General features: G+C 37.3%; 1 protein-coding gene across 1 annotated transcript in view; it reads right to left on the reverse strand.

Annotated features, from left to right (window-relative positions):
• The window catches only part of TENM3 (teneurin transmembrane protein 3), a 1,298,714-nt gene that overhangs the window by 93,426 nt on the left and 1,183,192 nt on the right, over nt 1-22,096 (reverse strand). The window contains 1 exon segment of the mRNA XM_050338169.1: nt 2,616-2,738. Coding sequence (XP_050194126.1) covers nt 2,616-2,738 — 123 coding nt within the window.

Here is a 22,096-nt window from a genome sequence, read left to right on the forward strand (position 1 = left end):
TCTAACTTTGGACTTAACCTTTCATAATATTGATATGTTATTCTAGAAGATGGATCTGTACTCACTATTTCAGTTTATTTAAGCATTTGTTTTTTACCCCTTTCTTCAAATTTAAGTATATTGTGTTGTATAAATTCACACACCAATGACTGGTAATCACTAAACAATAAACACTCGTTTGCAGTATTGATCTGCTGCTTCCCCTATTTCTACATTTCACATGAAAAACAACTCACTTGTACTACCGAAAAGATGAACTAGAGAGCTTAGGCAGGTGGTGTTTATCAAACATTTTGACCATTCTCGCCAGGAATGCCTATTATTTGGGTTCAAAACTTAGCTGATAATATTCCCATGGACTCCCCTTTTCTTCACCAAAAAAGAGGTAGTTTTACCCTGTAGTCACATGCCCCTTCAGCAGCCCACCACCTCTCTCAAAATAGTCACTGTCTGCTTGCACTCCCAAGCTTAGGGCACTAATTATTCCTTGTTCCCTGTTGTACCTCAATGAGCGTAAGAAAGATCTTTGCAGTGTCATCATCGTATTTTCACTTTCTAAACAGTAACATTTTTTACACACAGCTTTAGTTCAAAACATGAAATATCATGTTCCTTCTCATTTACTGTGAGGGTGGTTGGAATTTCTCAAGTCTAAATCACAGTATAAGGATATTACCAGGGGGTGGTACTGGAAGTTGTTCAGCTGTCAAAGTATCCAAATCAAGGCTTCATTGATTCTTCCTTACAGTTTTCAGTAACTAGTATGATAGCATGGGGCCCTCGCTTCTTAAATTTCACATCTAGTCATGACACTTTCCTGTCTGCCTAACAGGTCCTTCTTTTGTGGTTTAAAATGTGTATTCTCTGTTCTATCTGTTGTTTAGTATTGATGCATGCTGACAAATGACCACTTAACATATTCTGCAGAGGACAGCATTTTAACAGTGGATAGAATTAACCCTGTTCTCTTGCAGCATTTAGGGACAAAAGGAAGGAAAAAAAATTATTATTTCCTTTTATTTTGGAGGCAGTGTATAATTGGTTTTAGTTTGTAAAAAAATTTAAAAATTATCAAGGGAAAAGAACAGTTAGTATTTATAAAATATTTTTAAAAATCAATATATTTTATATAAGAAAGTACACTGGCTATGGAGGCAGAAGACAATGGGATGATGAGCTGTCACTGCAGGATCAGTATTCATTAACCATTGAGTAGCTTTTTGCTATTCATTCAAACACAAGAACACAGAAAGAGATAACGGCTATCTAACTTCAGGAAAAATGCAGTAGGGTAAAGGAATGAAAGAAGAAAAAGTCCTGCTGGAGAAGTTTCCTAGGCTTATGAAGATGACAAAAAGAGTGAACTGAGCTGCAACTTTTCTATCACTTGCAGCTGTGATAACTCGAAATATTTTCAAGATGTCAGCTGCAGGCAGAGGCTTCCTCCTTCTCAGTGGTAAGGTCAGCTGTACCTTGTGAATGGGAAAATGGATTTTTGTGTAATGAAGCAAACACTGCATTCATCAACCATTTAAATCAAGTTTTCCATTCAAAACCTATTGATTTTGAAGCCTCTGTTAGCCAGAAGTGCACAAGCTCTTAAATGTTTTGAGAATCTTAAAGGGCAACATGGAAAAAGGTCGATAAAAAATAATCCCTTTATGTGGTTTGTATTTTAAAAGCTCCTACAACAAAATTAAGAAAGTTTTTTTTCTTACTTTATAAATTGGTTGGATGATTCAGACTCAACATTTTATGCTAGAGACTTTGAGAAAACAAATGAACATATTATACGTGACCTATTAAATTTCAGAGAGAAATTAAAAAAAAAAAAAAAGAGAAGAAAACATCATCTTCTGTAGAGAAAAATCCAAACTATTTCACAGTGAGGACATCATGCCATACATAGCTCCTTGATCATGAGCTGCCTTCTAAACACAGCTAAGAGAGAAGCTTTGAAAATATGCAAAATCTTCCTGAAGTGCCTTTTCTGGAGCAAACTCTTTAGAAAAAGAGTTTATGACAGGGCATAGGGGTAACACACACAAACATAATGTTTTGTCTGAAAACTATACCAGGCTTGTTGGAACTCCCAAAGATTGAATCATGGTATCAGGTCCCCCTTATGAAACAGTGTGACCTGTCACCTCAAGCTCCCTGGCTTTGCTGTGGCCCTTTCTACAACACAAGACCCCAGCCCTGCCAGCCTCTAAGGTAGGATGGTCCAAGCCAGCCCTCAGCACTCCACAACCACCATTGTGTTATTAAATAGCTTAGAGTAAGCAGAGGTTCTGCTTCTCCAGATATGATGAGAGCTTTTCTATCCTCATCAAATATTACATGTAAATTCCTGTGAGAAATTCTGGTTGACGGCTAGCTTTCCTAGTAAGATGAACATTATTGCTCAGGATCCCTGACCCACTTCACGTGCTAGGTAGGAGAAACTTGCGCTTCTGTGTATCGATTTAAAATTACTATGACTTACAAATGGTCTCTACTTCCATGAAATATACAGAGTCTTGGAGGAAAACTGTTAAAGTCTGGTGATGTAAGTAAGACAAAAAGGAAGGAAATGTTCCAAAATAAGGAAAAAGATTGGTGCCTGTTTCACTTACCATTTTCTCCAGCAGGTACTGTTACAGGATGTGTTGGCACAGTATCAGGATTCACTTTTCCATTCTCAAAGGTATCATTTTCAGTTTGCTGCAACTGCCAGTTGAGGCCAAATAGATGCATTGCTGGTGGTAGAGGATACAGGTTATTTGATACTTTTAACCATGATGACAAATAGAACAAATGACGACTTTTCATGCTTTGCGCTGGAATACCAACTCATACATTAAAAAATTAAATTACATGAACAAGCATTTGCAGACTAATAGTTCAACTTAGCAGTGGCACTAAGCAATTACTACCACTGTCCTTTAATGATACAGTGCTTTTTGTGAACGCAGTTGACAGAAAGCTCACCAGTCTCATTTTGAGCCTTTTACCGGTCCCAAATCAATGTTCAAAAGGATAGGCAGTAATTATGTTCTTTTCTCTTTTTTCATTTTTGATCATTCTGAAGAGACAAATCATTTAAATGAGCTCCTAAATGACCTACTAAAATAAATTATTTCCCCAGCAGACAGATCTGTCCTGGTTAGCTAGAACGGGAGAAGAAAAAATGCAGGAAGAGAAGAAGGAGGGTGCTGTGGGTGTTGTAGGGCTTACCTAAAACATGAACACTTCATGCTGTCAACAACACCCTGCACAACCTCCACTTACATGCCCATTCCTCACTCTAGTCTACAGAACAAGGCCAAGGCCATGAGCAGAGCCAGACACTGGGGCACTTTGCTCTGATAATGATAAGCTAAATTCCTGAACTACTTAACGCACACAACCATATTTATTAGAAAAGGTGAGATCATGTTAAAAAGTGTAGCTAAGTTAATTAGGAAAGACAGAGTCAACCTGCCATGGTGTTAGGGGGAATTTAAGGAACTTTGGTATCAGCAGGGATTAAGGAATGAACCCCAGATATTAACTTTCAGAGCAAAAATATGAAAAAACAAATCACTTGAACACTATACTGTGATACACATAACATATGCAATTTTCTGCTGTGGATTATTTCATTCTCTTCCAATGTCTCTATAATACCAACAAAATAAATTTTATTGTAATCATTTTGCATTTGGTATAACATGAGTTTGCTCATTACATGACAGCAGTCCTTTCAATGCTACTAGGGAATAAAAGTACACTGGAAAAACCAAATCTAACCATGTATTTTAATCATTAGTGCAAAATATAAGGAAGATAATTCACTGTACTTTGTTGCTTCTTCTTCTGTCTCTGAAGCAGTAAATGTTATATTACTATAGCAGTAAATGCTATAGTAAATGTTATTAATTTATTCATTCCTTCTATCTAAATGACAAAAAATTCTCCTTCCCTTTTGGTTTCATCTCTGATCTTCTGATCTATCTGTATTGACCATGGCAACCCCTACTTAAAGATGAAAAGGCATTAGTGGAAGTTTCATCAGGCAGACAGCAAAAACTGCAGAATTAAGATCTGTCTGCCAGGTCTTTGCCTTAAACCCTCCCCCTTACCTTGAACAAAACAAAAAACCAGAATGCAACTAAAAAGCTATTACTGAATACTTCAGAGACTGAAATCCTCACTACAGATGACACATTCTCTTTGTTCCGAGTCTCTGACTCTACTATTACTCTTCCTTCTCAGACCTTAAATTGCCTGTCAAAGCCTGATAATGTAGAATGTTCCTTGACCCTAAAAACTTCTTTTTTCCACTCTCATCTTTTTTTAAAAACATAAATCTGACCGCCACCATTTTTGGCACATCACTAGAATTAGCCATTTTTATTTTGACCCTTCCTCAGCTGAAATCTTTATTTATGAATTAATCATCTAATGATTGTATTTATTTTAATATATTTCAACAAAATCTCTAGGGTCAAACTCTACTATATGTTATACTACTTCATTTCACTGGCAGCAATGAAAGTCCAGAAATAGCTAAGTATTTCATGATTTAAATCCAGTACATTTCTTCTTTTCAGTCTGGAGGTCTAAATCACCTCTCCTAATTTTGTTGTCTTCTTATCCCTTTTATTAGTTCTTCAGGAGGAAAAAAAAGAAAGACACATTAATTTTATAGCTCTGTAAGTGCATCCCTTCTGAACACATGAGCTTAGGAGGTCATTAACATCTGCTGGTACTATGTACATGCCCTGTGCCTCTTCATGGTCTACTGGAAGATCAGAGGGGAAGCTCCGACATGACCTTTCAGCCATTCCCTCATAATTCAAAACAGCTGGAATTTGAAGTCTTCAAAGGCAAGGACTGTGGTATCTGTATTGATTACATCTCACAGAACCATATCTACTACAAGGTAAGTGACAATTACCTTTTCCTTGTGTTTTTACTGATGTGAGTCCTACTGTAGTTTACATAGTATTAGTTGTATCCCTCAAAAATACTATTCCTCCCTCAATGAACTAGCAAAAAGTTCAATAAACAATGTCTAATGAAAATGAACAGATGGATACATGCAGCTGTTTCACAGATTGTGAATGCAGGAATATTTTCTAAGCAGACAAATAATTTTGCTAGGCAATTCCAATGACATCCTAAAACTTACAGTGTTTACTACTACACTAAATAATTCAACTATGTAATCTCGTTGAGAAAGTGCTATGGCATTTAGAGAATTCTCCTTTCAGTACAAATATATGAGAACACCACAAAAGAAACAGGCTTGTTGAAAAAGTATCAAGATACAACACAGAATTTCTTTAGACAGGGGAAACTTAAGAACATGGGTAAATTGACTGATTAAGACAAATTCAGGCACTATTTTGTCAATCAGAATTGGTCTCCTCTCAGCCAGCCATCATTATAAAAGCAAACTTTAAGTCCTTATCAGTTTTATAAGGACAGCGAGGCCCCTGATTAAAATTCTTAATGTCACCATGAATCTGATAAGCAGCACTTGGTACTGGTATCTCAGCAGGGTGTCTAAGACTTTCAAGTCAAATGGTATGAACTAGTTCTGAATTTCCAAAGGGAGATGGATGCAGGCAGACTGCAGTGGTGTATGTTTGTTTGATTTCCTCTGATCTAGAAAAGGATGAAGGCTTTCTTCCACCTTTGGGATGGGAATGCAAGAGTTCAATCCCCTTCTCTGTTTCTATTGTGTTCAGAGAAATAGTAGGTTTATTTCTTTCTATAATGAATTTGATATATGAAGCAAAATTAAAGCAAAAGCATATGAAGCAAAATACATTTCTCTATTTCCTACTGCTGTTTTAGTCCCAAATCTAATGTAAGACAGTTTTTTGATTTTTGGACTAAATATTACCTGTCAGGTCTGGTTTATTCCCACTGAACTTGCATTTATTTGGTGTCAGAGAATGACAACGAAGTCAAGAGACCCTTCCTAGAGTTACTAATTCTCAGTCTGCCAAATCTATGAAGCTACCAACACTGGAATGACTTCCAACACTGGTATAACTTTGATGCCAGCAAGGACTTGTCTGAAAATGCCAGATGCCTCTAACCAGAAGGCATGCAGATTGTGATGGCTGCGATTATGGATCACAAATACTCAATCCAAATAACCCACAGCTGCAAGCATGTATGAATCCTCAGGGGATGAAAGAAAATGTGCCCACAAACCCTAACAAAAGCCTCCTCTTACTTTTATCAAGACTGGGATGATTATTTGCATTGTGGAACAGATGAACAGGAGAACAGATGATGATGTCTGGGGCAAAGGAGTCCAGGAAGGCTGGACGTGCTTTAAAGAAGGAAATCTTCAAGGTGAAGGAGCAGACTGTCCTCATGTGCCAAAAAATGAGCTGGCGGGGAAGAAGAAGGCCTGGATCAATAGAGAGCTTTAGATGGAACTCAGTGTGAAAAAGAGGGCTTATTGCCTCTGGAAAAAAAGTGCCAGCAACTCAGGAGGACTACAAGGATGTTGTGATGCCATGCAGGGAGAAAATTATAAGAGCCAAATTCCATCTAGAACTTAATCTGGCACTGCTGTAAAAGATGACAAAAAGTGTTTTTACAAACACTCAGCAAAGAAAAGGAGAGCCAAGGAGAACCTCCATCCTTTGTTGTTTAAACGTAGTGACAAAACATGAGGAAAAGACTGAGGTACTTAATGCCTTCTTTGTCTCAGTCATTATTAAGAAGTCATCAAGGTATCCAGCCCCCAGAGCTGGAAGACAGAGAGATGGAACAGAATCCAAGTGGAAATGGTCAGTGACCTGCTATGCAACTTAAACACACACAAGTTCATAGGGCTTGATGGGATTCACCCAAGAGGACTGAGGGAGATGACAGAGCTCTCCAAGTCAGTTTTAATAATTTACCAGCAGTCCTGGTCAATCAGGGAGGTCCCAGGTGACTGGAAGTTGGCAAATATCATGCCCATCTACAAGAGAGGTCAAAAATAGGACCAAGGGAACTACAGGCCTGTCAGCCTGACCTCAGTGCTGGGAAGGTCATGGAGTAGACCACCTTGAGTGCCATCATGGAACATGTACAGGACAACCAGAGGATCAGGCCCAGACAGCATGGGTTTATGAAAGGCAGGTCCTGGTTGACCAAGCTGATCTTATTCTTTGAGACAAAGTGACCTGCTGAGTGGATGAGGGAAAGGCTGTGGATGTCATCTGCTGCGACTTTAGTAAAGCCTTTGACACCATTTTCCACAGCATTCTCCTGGAGAAACTGGCTTCCCATGGTATGGGTGGGTGTATTCTTTACTGAGTTAAAAACTGACTGGATGGCCAGGCCTAGAGAACGGTGCTGAATAACATTGAGCTGGTGGTCAGTCATGGATGAGGGGAAACATTCTTGTTCTCTACAACTACCTGAAAACAGGCTGTAGTGAAGTGGTTATCAGTTTCTTCTCCCAGGTAACAAGTAACAGTCCAAGAGAAAATGGCCTCAAATTATGTCAGGAGAGGTTTAGATTAGGTATTAGAAAAATTTTTTCATGGCAAGCGTTGTAAAGCATTGGAACAAACTGTCCACAGTAGTAGAGTCACTCAGAAGTGTTCAATAAACTGTATGAACATGGCTCTTGAGGACATAGTTTAATTGTAAACATGGTGGTGGTGCTGGGTTGACAGCTGGATTTGATCTTAAAGGTTTTTTCCATCTTTAACTATTCTACGATTCTAGGATCTTCTTCCTATTCTGCTGATTCAGTCCTCATGTCTATTGTGCTATTATGCAAAGTTATCTCTAGCTACCAAGAGATCTTCATTTGCTGAAGCTATGACAGCATTTACCTTGTGACTGAGTTGTTTAAGGTGGTACTTGTACTGCTACTGTACAAATTATCTGCATGGCCAGCCTTTAGAATGCGATGATGGTTTAAATGGTGAGGAGTCCATTCTCTCTAACAGAGTGAGAAGAAGAAGTATCAGAGACCAGGATGCTCCCTAGGATCTGGGCTGCTCTTGGCATGAACACAGCATGAGTGTCTGTGTCTGGGAAGTGCTGGTGGATATGGCTAAATTGACCAGAACAGATCTCAAACATAAAAGCAGTAACAAATTAATAGCTCGGCTTTTGCCCCCTGCGGTCCCCCCTACTTCCATGCCAAATGGACTGTGATATTCAAAAATTCAGAGTTCAGATTAGAGGAGTGCATTTATACCTACGATAGCTTTGATGCTAACATAAACATGCCATCATTTGTTGCAGGCTATTGGGCAATCTTACCACCTGTCACCACAGAGTTCACTGAAGAGTTTCTGAACCATGTTAAACTGCTTTTTCAAGCTTGGTTGATTTTGTCTTTCACTGTGTAATTGAGGTCTAGTTATTTTGGTTTGTAACCAGTCTACAAAACCTTCATGTCCACTCAATAATTAAAATAGCAACTAAGAATACATTTCACAACAAACACTTGAAAAAAATATAACCAGTTTACACTGTGTAAAACATTTTGCAATAATCTGCTTCAGGAAGAAGCAGGCTATCAGGCTTTTTCATTCTTTTATCATTGCCATCCCAGTTATTGTGCCTGCTACTTTCTCAAGCTAGTATTGCTGTGCTTTATGCATTCCCTTTACAAGGAACTTGTTCTTGAGCAAACACACTGTATTATCACTTCAAAACCCTCTTCCGTTCTTCAGCATCCAAAATGAAATCAGTCTCTATTAGTAGGTAGTAAGAGAAATGGATAATTTATGTAACTATGTGGCAGAACTAGAATGTCAGACCTGACAACTACCTGCTGCATTTGACTGGGGAGTGCTTTCCCTTTGCTGCCTTGCTCACTATCTCAAGGCATAAAAAAGAACTGTAACAGAAAACCAATTTATGTACCTGTTTCTCTGTTTAGCAAGAACAGGACTTGTCTGAATTTTTTTCCCCCTTCTCTGTACACTTGGTTGTCAGTAATAAGAGGATATAGACAGATAGACAAATAAAGAAAATAGACAGGTGTTAGCATGATCCAGTATCCAGGATGTAGCTCTGAATAGAAAACAAAGTTTGGACTCAGATGTGAATACACACACTATAACAGGGTTTATGATTGCTATCAGAAAGGAAGAATATTTTTTCTTTGCATGAAAGGGTAGCAATATAAAGTAAAAGCCAGAGAAACTTATTTTTCTAGTCAAAATTCAAGGGTGTCTCTATTGTAACTCAACAGGATCAACCACATTTTTGCTGAAGTACTATAAATGACAAATAGGTTCACATGAAAAACAAAGGGCATGGCAAACACTCTGTGGGCTGTGCAGGTGAAAGCTTAACAGATGCAGATGATAAAGATGCACAAACAAAACCATACACACACAAGCAGAGGCTTTATTCACAGAAGTAGTCCTACAGTAAGTACTGAAGTACCAGTCACAAGTGCCAGCAATTCAACACCTTCCATTCTGCATCTGGTAAACTTGCTTTTTCAGGAAAAAATTCTAAAGGTGACACAGGGTGTTTCAGGGAAAGAAGAATTCACAGGTAGGAGGATTCTTTCAAGTAGAAAGAAGAAGAAATAGGGTTGCCTGAATTGGGAACGTGCTTCCAGTGTTCCTCCAGCTTTTCTTAGAATAAAAACAGATGAAAAATTAACATCAGGCAGCAGAAAGAAAAAACACTGGCTATCCCTAAACAGCAAACATCTCCGCAAGACCTCTGAAGATAAGGACTATGGTGTATGTTCTATAAAAACAAAGAACTCAACACAGTGGGGAAAGTTGGCAAGAGGAACTGAATGATATTGGCAACCCTCCTCCCCTTCTCCCATGTGTTCTACAAGGTATGGTAATCAAGTCTTATTATTAATGAAGCTGTGCTTGAAGATGAGCTCCTTGGTAAGATATTGAACTCATCTTCTAGGACTGCCACTGCTACATACTTTTGGGTGCTCGTGCTTTCAAACCATAATTTATAAAATTGCTTCCCTAGAATTAATAGAATAATATATATGCACACTTGCATACAAGGAAAAGTGAATATAACTTATATTTAAAGCAAGGCAAAAAGATTATAATTTAAACTAAGCAAATTGCAATTATTGCTCAATCTTGTTGAAGGATTATCTTCTAGTTCATCTCCCTGTTGGCAATACATTTTAAAATGAAATATTTGAACACTGAAGTGGTTTTTAAAATTATCTTCCATGTATTTTTCTTGAAGCCATAATTAGAATCTAAACCTATTTTATTCTGAAGGACCTGAAGTGGACCAGAAGATGTGCAAATGAACTGTCAGTGATTTGCATTCATTTGCTTTTTTCTCAGATAATAGGATACCTTGGATGTTGCTGCAGATCAAATAGTGAATTAAAAATAGTTAATTAAAATTTTAAATAAAGTGAATTAAAAGTTACAAAGACAGGTTCTTTATTTATTACTGTTTTTCTCAAATCAATGAAAAGCCTGTTATTTCTAAATTAAAAATAACTTTAAAGTACATGCTTTTGAGCATCTTCAAAAAATCAGTCACCAGCAGCATCATATAAAAGTTGCTGAATATATACTCTGAATGTAAAACATTTTAGTATAGCATTATATGAAAAACTTAGTAATACCTATCAAGATCAATACAGTAACTGAAAAAGTGTGGTCTTTTCCCTTTTATCCTGAACAGCTGAATGGGTCTATTGATTTTACTATTTCATCCACAAAAAAAATCCAACCTTTCTAGTCTACTCCTCATTTTCTCTTGAAACTTTTTAACAAAGAATTTGCAAACACTTCACAAAAAATTGCCTAGAAAAAAATATAGAAACAAATATATATCGGCTACCTACTATGGATAAACTTGCTCTCTTTGACCGCTAATCAAAGATGAGTACATGCCATTTTAAAGCACTGTTGCATCTGAACTGTTAAGAAAGATGTGCGGTGGTCTTGGAGTAAATATTTTTACTACATTCACCCAAAAATGGAACATTTATTCCTCTGAAAACTTGTACAGCTATATGTCTCATTTCAGTTGTCAAGCCAGGGACTGTTATGTAACAATGGTCTGATTCTGTCAACTGCATTATGTGAGGCACATTCAAAGCTTAAAGGAGAATCCAGATTTCTTAAAACAGAAACAAAGATCATTTTTCAGTAGCCTCTTATTTAAGTAAGATGTATCTGCTATGTCTTGTTTCAGATGTGTCCATTTATTCTGATGAACAGCCAATCTACCCCATTTTGTAATAGTCTTCAGTATTACCTAAACAGTCTTTAGTATTATCCTGGGCTTTCTCCTGAACCTAGCTTATTTTTTTCCTGCTAATATTGTTTACAGTCTAACAAGATGGTGAAAAATCATTACAGGTGAAGAGATGATAGGAAAGTGCAAATTAGACTGCTGACTCTTTTGAGACAAGGGCTGTTTTGTCTCTTTTAGTTCACACAAAGGCATGAAAACATTCTGTAAATTTTGGGTTTCTGTCTAATAAAGTCATAATAAATGATTTTGTTTTCAAGCATTGTGGGGGAGAAAAAAATTCCCCTGATTTACACGTCTCAAGACTGGGTTAAGACTGCAGGCTAATAACTTTTCTGTATTCCTTCAGGCATTTCTTTACCTTATTCCTTCTCTGTCTTTGACTCCTTCCTTTCTATCCTCAACTTGTTTTCTGGAAAACAGCTGATGTTCAGGTTTGTCCTCATCTATTTTAGTTTTTTGCCACAAGACTCCAACAAGAAGTCTTGCTTCATCCTTTAGATCACAGCCCTCATAACGCAGGAGTGTTAAGAAAAACAACGACAATGTAATGTCTCAAAATTTACTGGAAACACCTTTCTTAGGCAATCATCCAACCATTTTTATAGTTCATAGCCTTATTTATCACAAAAATCCAAACACCCCAAGCCCAACAGAAAACCTCACAAATCTCTTAGGGACATAATAATAATTAAGTGGCACTATATGATCACGCATAACCTATTTGCATGTTGATGGCACAGAGAATTGCAATCTGATGAAAAGATTTATGAACCAAAGGAGAAAGAAACAGGAGCCAATTAATGCAATGTTCAAAGGACACACTGAGCTGGGATTTTATAGTATATAGTGAAACACTTGTGTTGCATATTTCCATCTCATGACTGGCTAAAAAAGATCAAAGCTTTTTTATTCCATATTAAGAATGACAGAATATTACAGTAAACATGCAATAAGGAGAAATGTAATAAGCTTTAATAAAAGATGATAATAAGGTTTGATAAGAACTTTTGGAATGTCACCAAATCTGAAATGTAAGATGAAAGCATCTGCATGTAGAGATTGTAGTGTGTTATTTGGAACCCCACGGAGCTAAACTGTGATTAGAACTCCATATTTTTCCATAAATTAGCTTTTGTTTTGAATTTCCTGCTGAGATCATATGCAAGTTGATTGAACTTGCAAGTCAATATATAGGTTTCCTAATCCTTTGCTGTTTTTTAGCCTTCATGATATCACAATTACAGCAGTTCACTTGCAGATCAAAGGTACATGACTGATGCCAAAAGAAAATAGCCTACAACCTCTTTACAAAACTTCTTCACGGTGATTTAGACCTATCCATGACAATTACCACTCACCTACCTGAACTGCACAAATATGTATACGCATAAACCAACCACTCCATGGAGGTCAGCTTGTAAATCCACAGAATTTTCACTTAAATCTGGACACTTAAAGATGTCACTTAAAGAATGGACATGCTGAGTTCGCCATCAAAGAGGCCTTTTTACACAACTCTACCTTACCCCAACACTGCCAGGGTAAACTTGCAAGCCATCAGGTACCCGCACAAGCAAATAATCTTGTGCAAATCCTTGGCTCAGAACCCCAACGTTTAAGACAGCTCTGTGATTGCAGTCATCCCCTTACCAGAAACCTCTCCACCACCCTAGGGACTGGCTCCTAGATGGAGCATCCTTTATTATATTGAAACTAATACATTTTATGTGTATTGGAATAACACGCTATATTTCTCCACTAAAGTGAAACGTGTTTTTTATGAAACTACTCCTGTGAGCTAAGTTACACAGTAACTACATGAGAAATAATACCAGTAAGAAGCAAACAGAAAAAATAATTTACCATATATGATTTGTGAAAGGAAACTATGACATAAAGACAACCTTACTGTTAATTGCTTGTAAAGTCAGTGAATTGCTTGCAAGCCAGTTTGTAAGCAACTCTGTATTTTGTAACAGTTATGTAAGCCTTGGGAAAAACAAGTTAGGATTACAGTTTCACATTAATTTTTTTTGCTTTTAAAGTTAAACCAGCCACAACAATAAAATCTTACAGATGATATTAAGAATAGCCAATCTTAGCTCTAAAGTCACCTATAAAATTGATGAAGAAAACTAACTACTCCTTTTACTGTGTGAAAATACACTGGATCAGTAACAAGGATGTGTTTTAACATTACCCTCTACTTTTGGCTACAGCTGAATTGAAATAAGAGAGATGTGCAGTGAGTCAAATGAGGATCCACTGTCCAGCAAAAATGCCTCAGTAAAAAGTGGTGTGAGACTTGGCATTTCAAAGATGAAAGAGAAGGCTAAACAAGAGGTAACACTTTCAAAAGTGAAGATAAATTTACTGTCCCTAGTTATTGTGTAACACCTTGTGAACTCATGAAATCAGTGGTTAGCAACAGGTTAACTCTATGCAGCTGGGTATTGTTTTAGTTTTCAACAATTATCATTAAATAAAAATACTACTCTTCCTGTACCATAGTAAAGGTAACTTAAAATTATTATTAAATTAAAAAACCCACAGGAAACATACCTATTTCTATACTTAAAGGTTTCTGGAGTGAGCTAATTTTTAAAATGGCTGATTATAACACCTAACACCCTCCTATATTACTGTTTCTATAGCGTTAGTAAAAGAGATGCATTTGTGTGACCCTATTTAATCAAATATTGTCAAAACCACTCTGGTTTTGTTTGAATGGTTTTATTACTGAGTAAAATTAAGCATTTCAAATGCAAATATCCACACCATCCAAAGAGCTGCAGCCCACTTCTTCCTGGACTGGCAAACTACAAATGCTGTCATAGGTGACAAGTCCTAAGAGACAGCAGGTTTGGGTTTTTTTTTGTGAATGAAGTTATCTGAAATGGCATCAATTTGAAAATGAAGGATCTCATATTTAAAGATTCTTGTCTACTTCAGAGGAAATCTAACTTTCAGCCGTAATTAATTCCTGCAGTGGGGTAATTACACCCATATAAAACCCATGTCTTCTTGTGATCTCAGTCATAAGTGTACTGCTATTTCTTAAAGCAAGGCTGGACACATGTACTAGACCTTTTCATTCTAGAGTGCTTGTGTATGGAGAAGTTTACCAAAATCTCATCTAAATCAGACATTTTTAACAGCATGATTTTTTTAAAGCATTCAAAAAGAGAGCAAGCAGTTTTCTTCATCCAAAAAAAAAAAAACACCAAAAAAAAAAAATCCAAGAAAAGATTTCAATTTACAGAAAAGATGCAATTTATAAAAGAGGCAATTGAAACACAAAACTACCAGCTTTGATATATGTATTATAATTCAAATATCACAGCAGACAGCACATCTCTAAGAGCTGGCTTCTTTCTTCACAGGCATGAATTAGAAATGAATTCTCTTCTTCAGCAAAGAAGAGAAGACTAATCCTATGTCCACAACAACTTGAGTAATCAACCATGTAATTTAATCTTTGCTTTGCAAAATCTCTTAAACATAAGCATGCTCTTGAAGTATTACATATGTTTACATACTACTAAAATATACTACATGTTTACTTGGACTGATAAAATAGAAACAACATATCTAAACTACTCTAAGCTTGCTATTTATCAAAAAATGGTGCCTTTTACCTGAATTTCTCATTAGACTGAAAAATTGGTACTATTTGGGAACCTGTGAGAAGGACACACATTTCTGCATAACCTGCTTGCAAGAGATTTCAGCATTCCTGAAAACAGCATCCAGATTTTGAAAAAAAAATCATACTGCATCACAATATGATGGTTGAATCGAAATGTGTCACCTATGGACAATGACATCATCATGTCATCTTGCAGTTTATTATTACACCTGTTACACTGACAGAATTAATGACTTTCAATTTGCTCCAGCGGGCAAAAGTGAAAGGGTGACAGGACTATTGCCAAAAACCTTGTGATAATACTTATTTAGAATACGAGACTTCTTTGGAGCAGAGGTGGGTATGTTCCTTGACATATTAACTTTTTAAATCCCTTGAAATCTTGTCTTTTCTAACCTCCTGACTGTCAATTACATGTTTCTACATTCTTCTGTGTGAAGATTGTTTTTCTCAGTGAATGTTTTATTCTCACTGCCAGTAACAATAACAGCAAGTGACTTCCACAACACCAATCAAAAACTAATACTGTGAACTGAAACTAATATTATGCTTTGCACTTTATCTGAAACACAGTTACGAGACTTCTGCTTTAAAAACATAAACCCAAAGGCATTATCCACAATGGTATTCTTGAAAGTATATTTAGTATTTATGCTTCAAGACAGAGATGTTCAACATGTTTAAATCTTGTACTATTTAAATAGTACAAAAAAACCCGCTTTCAGTCCAATAAGGTGATCAACATAAATTATGTTACTGTTTATAATATATTTCCACACCAAGGAGGCCTAATGAGCTCATCATCAATGCTGTAAACCTTATATGAAACTCATACTACTATCTAAAAGTCGTAGCTATGAGATACCAAGGAAAATAATGTGATCTCAAGTTAGACAGAGCTGAAAATCTCTGTACTGGCAGAAAGTCACGGAAGTGCTAGCTGTAATATTAAGTCTCATGTTAAAGCATAAAAACAGTGAACAGTGACGTGTATCTGAATACTGCCATTTACCAAGCACGTCAGAAATGACTGAAAGGAGTTGCCTGAACTGATATTAGTATGGCAAGGTCTACCATATATCAATTATCCAGCTTTTATAGTTCTGTATTTAAAGATTATGAAGTATTAAAACAGAAGTAAGACATTAGTACTTCAGACCTCAAGGACTATTCTAAGGTCCATTCAGGAGTTAAAATCCTTTGAAATTTTAGAAGGTGGTTTTCTAGCTGCTAAATAATTGCATTGTACTACATTCACCATGTATCCAACCATACACTGAAGGCCCAGCTGAAAGGACTATACACTCTTTTGTCCTGCCCTGTCATTAGACCACACACCTGCTCTTCTGTCTGGAGAGAGCAACATGTGGCACTGATGTCTAAAACAACAAGCAAGCAGATTTTGACAGGTGCAGAGCAGAGCCACACATGCTGGGGAGGCAGAGCCCTACACATGGCACTGCCATCAGAGGCAGCCAGGTTCCAGCTGCTCATGACACTTAGAGCTGTGGAGACCTGGTAATGTCCATTCTGGACAGAACTACATCACTGTGTACCTAATCCACAGCTTCTTACTTTGAGAATCAGACACTTCCAACTCCTACCAAGCTTTAACTTGGGAAAAAAAAGGATGACAAGGAACACTGCTGCTGCCTCCAAACGCACTAGAGACACATGGAGCCTTCCCTAAAAGCCCCATGGATTAGTAAAATGAGAAATAGTCTACATTCTGCAAGGAGTCATGTACTTTCTACAGTGCTGGAGATACTGGCTGCCTTCACAACTTCAGATACAGGCACATGGTGAGCAAGAACATGAGACATCAATGTGGTTCTGCTAAGGGCTTGGTGCAATCAGGCAAGGCTAAGTAGCCATGCTTAGATAACTGGTATGCTTTCTCAAAAAGGTTAATGGAAGAGAAGTCTCCTTGCTGTAGTTTTCCCTTGCATGGCAGTTTGAATATACTGTGATATGTAGATTTTGTAAACTTCAAAATCTCAGAGCACTTTCTTCAAATAATGGCAACAGGCCAAAAGGAATGACAAAATATTTCTGGTTTGTTTTTTTTTTTTTTTTTAAGAATCATATATATAAATGTATTAGTTTACCTCACGTCTGTAATGTGTTGGAAAAAGAACGGGGATGAGAACATAAAATTGGCTAGCTCTAAAAATCTGCCACACACCTTCAGACAGGGAATATATTTCCAATCCAGACACCTCAGTGGAGCTGTAGGCACAGTTAACGTCCCAGCACAACCAAGCGACAGAGACAGAAATGGGAAGAGAATGTGGAAAACCAAAAGTTCTTGATGAAACTCTCAGTGACAATAACATTACAATACTCAAAATTAAATGCATGTCAAAGAGAAAAACAGTTTCTATAAACACATAATGAAAGTAAAAGTGATTAATGGCAACTAAACCACACTCTCCCTCATGCCTGTTAATTACAATACCTATGCTGGGTATTGTAATAAAAATTCCATTTAAATGATATTATTAATTAAGTTGTTTTCCTTATTCCTGTCAGTACCTGAGCTTTACAAATAGCAGAATAATGTTAACTTGGCACTGTAATCAAAAAGAAATATTATATTGTTCTTTATTGATAAAATAAAATAGATTCCTTTTGATTACAGGTATATTTAGTCATTGCTTTAGACATGAAATTCAGTTCTATAATTGCCATGGCTGAAAATCCATTAGTTTTGGGGATGGTGGATGACTTCTGCCACTGAACCCAAAAGGAAAGGCATCTGGTCCTCCACAATCTGGAAAAGATGTGAATGCCAGCACCTGTCACACTAAGTACATACTGAGTAATATGGGAGAATCACAGACAACAAACTTGGAAAGTGCACTGAAGATATGGAAAGTTAACCTCAGTCTACAGAAACAGACACTTTAATAATTTTTAATGATTACTTAAAACTCTCTGAGGGATAGTTAATTGACTCTCAGCTGTAATTTTCACACTTAGCATCTTTCTGGGTCAATCTCCTCAAACGATGAAACTTATTTGCTGGTTTTCCTGGCCACCTCCTTCTCCTCCTTCTACCTTAAAATCTCGGAAGTTTCTCTGTTGTTATTCTCAGGAAGTTTTTGAGATAACTCTGAAGACAGTTGTCCATTATTAGAAATATAAGCATATAAATTTTCAGCTTACTTTTAATATTTTGAGATGATGAGAAAACAGCAACATTTTTAGATGGTCAAAAAGTATGACTGCACAATATAATAACTATAGAATAAGCACAATATAGCTATTTTATACACTGTGGAAAATATGAATTATCTGTAATTACCAAACATGGTTTTCTAGTCTGGTATCTCTTTTCCATGCAAATTTCAGTTGCAATTTGCATTATGGTTGTATGTTCATCTCTATGTCATAGCAGAACATAAGTTTTTCTACTGCTTCTTAAAGAATGAAATATAAACTAAAATACATGTTTTCCCAGAAGATATTTCACCTCTTAAGTCTAAATGTTAGCTTTCTTTTCTGTTCAAAATTGATTTGAGTAAGTAGTAAAAAAGTAGTGCTAAAAAATGATAAAGAATGGTGATGAAAGCAGATGTAATAAAAGTAGTCCTGTGGCCTTTTTAATTAAATAAATTCCTTTTTTTTTTTTAACCTACAGAAGAGATGCCTTCCTATTATCACTGATGTAAATATTTGCTTTATCACAAAGGATAGCTGGTTGGTGTATATTCTTGTTCTGACCACTGACTGCACAGCTAAGGCTAACAAAATTATCAGTCCCAGTTATCAATTGTTACACAACGACTAAAACGCTCAACAGATTTGGAAGTACGACAGATTGTTGTGAAGAAGTCAGGACAGCAGAAGCCTGACTAAATAGCTCAGGTCTTACTGTGTATTCAAAGAATGTTTTATGTTCATACAAATCTATTTCAGTAGACATAAGACAAAATTCATGACAGATGCACGCAATCTTTCAGTGTGCAACTCTTCAAGCTTAGTTGAGTGAATCTGGTATTGTGCAATGCCAGCACTGACTGAGGAAAACTGCTCGCCTCTTTGGCCCCGTGTACAGTGACAATGGCAGTAATTTCTTGCATTGATTTAGACAATGTCAAGACAGTGCCATTGGCAATGGAGAATCAATTGCCAAAGAAACTCCTGGGAAAGAAAGACGGGTCCTGATGTCTCCACATTCTCATTAATTTTATCCTGTTGTTGAATCCACACTACAGAAGAAATAATTAGTACAGTACAAATCAGTTTGTTAATACAGCTGGTCAGAGTCTATGCTATGCAACAACACATTGGAAAAATTCCTTCTGACTGCTTAGTTCCCCATAATTACACAGTGGATTTTATGTTAGGAAAAAACCACAAGAACAACAAGCTCTTTCTTTAGTAAAACCAAAACTTGACAGAGAAGATCCCAAAAAGTAGAACTGAAGGATGGAGGTTACATATGAAACTTTGACTTAGGAGGTGCTCTACAAAACTTTCCCTTCATTCATTCACTGCAAAAGATGGAGCTGAAGGAGGCAGTAAGCCATGGGGAGACAAAGGACAAAGTTCTGTTTTGTCTCACACTTTGTACAGCTGCACTCTATTTCTGTCTCTCACAGGGACTTCCTGTACCAAGTTGGGTGAAACTATTAAATGTCAAACTAAAGGCAACTTCATACTTACTCTTTCATGGCTTAAATTTAATATGCTCTTCCTAGTCTTTCAAAGAGAAAGAAAGATTTTAAAATTTTCATGTTGGAAAAAAAATGGTTTTCTTCTTCCTTGGTTGTAAATCCGATTACAGACAGCACTTAAACAAATGAGAAGCTTGAAGAAATTCCAGCGTAAACTTGATCCCAAAACGAGGCACTTTATGTTTCTTTACTCCCCATTTTTAAAACCCATTATTTTGGGGAGCTTTTCCTTGAATCCTTTACTTTAGAGCTGTTTTTTAATTCCACTCTTCCATATATGTTGCTGCACTATCTTTTGGTCCAGCATTTCCATGTTTCTGTTGCTTAACTTCTTTCTCAACCGTAACAGTACATGAAGCCTCTAAACAAAGGACCAGCATTTTCCACAACTCACTTCTATTTTCCTTAAAAATTAGTAGGCCTAATTGACAGCAATACTAAAATATTTTGTGCATCGCAGAATGGTTGAGAGAGACCACGAGGGCTAGAAAAGCAAGAATAGAAGGAAGGGTTGGAAAAGAGACTTTGTTTTACACTGAAATAACATTTTCAATTCCTTGTGATCTCCAAGACTGCATTAAGTGGCTTTACAGTGTAGTGTTTGCTCTGGTCTCTACCCATGCTGACACCCCCTGCTCTCACCTCATCTTTGCAGACTTTGTAAACGTAGGAGTCTTTCCTGTCAGTATGATAGAAGAAGTGCAAGACACACCAGACTCCCAATGCAGCTCCTTCCTCTGGCTGGGCTAATTGACAGAGCAGTAATTGACTGAGCAGTTCTGCAAAGGCAGACATGAAGTCTAGCAAACTGTCTCTTCTGCCTTATGTTGCCTGAGCAGAGGCAGTGGGATCTCAAGTCACTTTCTCTACCCCATACTCACTGCAACTAAAATAAACCTGGGCATGACACATTCATCTCTGCATTTCTGAGAAGGGCCTGGTTACACCACCATTCACTGGATGAGTGGTCCTATTAGTTCTTCAGTCTGCAGCAGTCACAGTCACACAGTGGACATCAGCCACATCATGTTCCTTATCAATGTGTACTGGCATATTTTGCAGCAATCATGCTGCAAAATGGCTGTTTTCCCCAGCTCTTGACAATAACACTTCATACCGAATTCCTTCTTTCATGCTAATGCTACAAGGATGTAACATTTTCATGCTTGTGGCAATGTGTCTTTATGAAGTTCAAAACATGTCTCAAACTAGCTTTACAAATGTGACATGCCACCTCAGCTGCTGTAAACCTCAGCAGATGTGCCAGACCACTGTGTTGGAGACATGTCATGGGATACTAGAGGTCACACAATACTCTACTCCTTCCCATTTTTTTATGTTATGACAAATTTCCTACTCAGACATTTCCCTTTCACACTCATGTTATGAAACATATGTCTCCTATGAGGACAGGCTGGGTGAGCTGGGGTTGTTCAGCCTCAACAAGAGAAGGCTCTAGGGAGACCTTACAGTAGCCTTTCAGTACCTAATGGGGACCTGAAAGAGACCTGGAGAGGGATTTTTCACAAAGGTGGGTAATGATGGGACAAAGTGGAATGGCTTTAAACTGAAAGAGGGTAAGGTTAGTTTAGATATTAGGAAGAAATTTTTTACTGTGACGGTGGTCAGACAATGGAACAGGTTGCCCAGAGCAGTTGTGGATGCCTCATCCCTGGAAGTGTTCAAGGTTGCTTTGAGCAACCTGGTCTAGTAGAAGGTGACCCTGTCCATGGCAGAGGATTTGGAACTAGATGATCTTTAAGGTCTGTTTCAAACCAAACCATTCTCTGATTCTGTGAAATAGTTAATCAAGACAAAGGACTACTTCCATCTTACATTAATGATTTCTACTGATTTACACCTGCATGGCCTATTAAATGGAGAATATTTCTGACATTACATCTGTAGAGATGGGAAAACCACATATCTGAATGAGTGCAATCCATTCGTGATTTTATGGACCCGAAGTTCTCTAGAGAGCATTCCTAAGAGCCGAATTTTATATTTAGACTGCTGAGTTAGCTGAAATATGTGTAATATCACCAGTAGGCAAAGAGCTCCCTATTGACTATGGGCAGAGGAAGGCCCTTGTGCATTGTTTGTTTCAGCAAGGATGTGAGCTGGCATGTGCCCATGAAATGAAATGTTGTACAGCTATATTTGTTTTTTTGGGTTTTTTTACAGGGTATGTGAATAAATGATGTGTGGAGCTGAAACCTCTCACTCACTGGAAAGCTTGGCTCTTTTTTCTGAATACATGGCTAGAGGTGCATTAGACATGCTTATATTTCTTAACGTGCCTCTGGGAGAAATAAGCTGGTACAGCTGTCTTCCTGTGCCCCTCAGAGTCATAAGTAATCTGGCTCTTTCAGGCTAGCAAAGTGTAGAGCTCAGCTCTGAATCAGGTCTCCAGTATTTTACTATATGTATGGCTGTTTTTCCTGGCTCTTGACAGTGACACTTCATGCTGAATTCCTTCTTTTGTATTTATGTATTTATTTAGTAGCAGATGTTTACTTCTGATGACTTATGGGGCAGTTATTACAGA

This window comes from Myiozetetes cayanensis, unplaced genomic scaffold, assembly GCF_022539395.1.
Source record: "Myiozetetes cayanensis isolate MyiCay16 unplaced genomic scaffold, myiCay2020 scf7, whole genome shotgun sequence".
Lineage (NCBI taxonomy): Eukaryota > Metazoa > Chordata > Aves > Passeriformes > Tyrannidae > Myiozetetes > Myiozetetes cayanensis.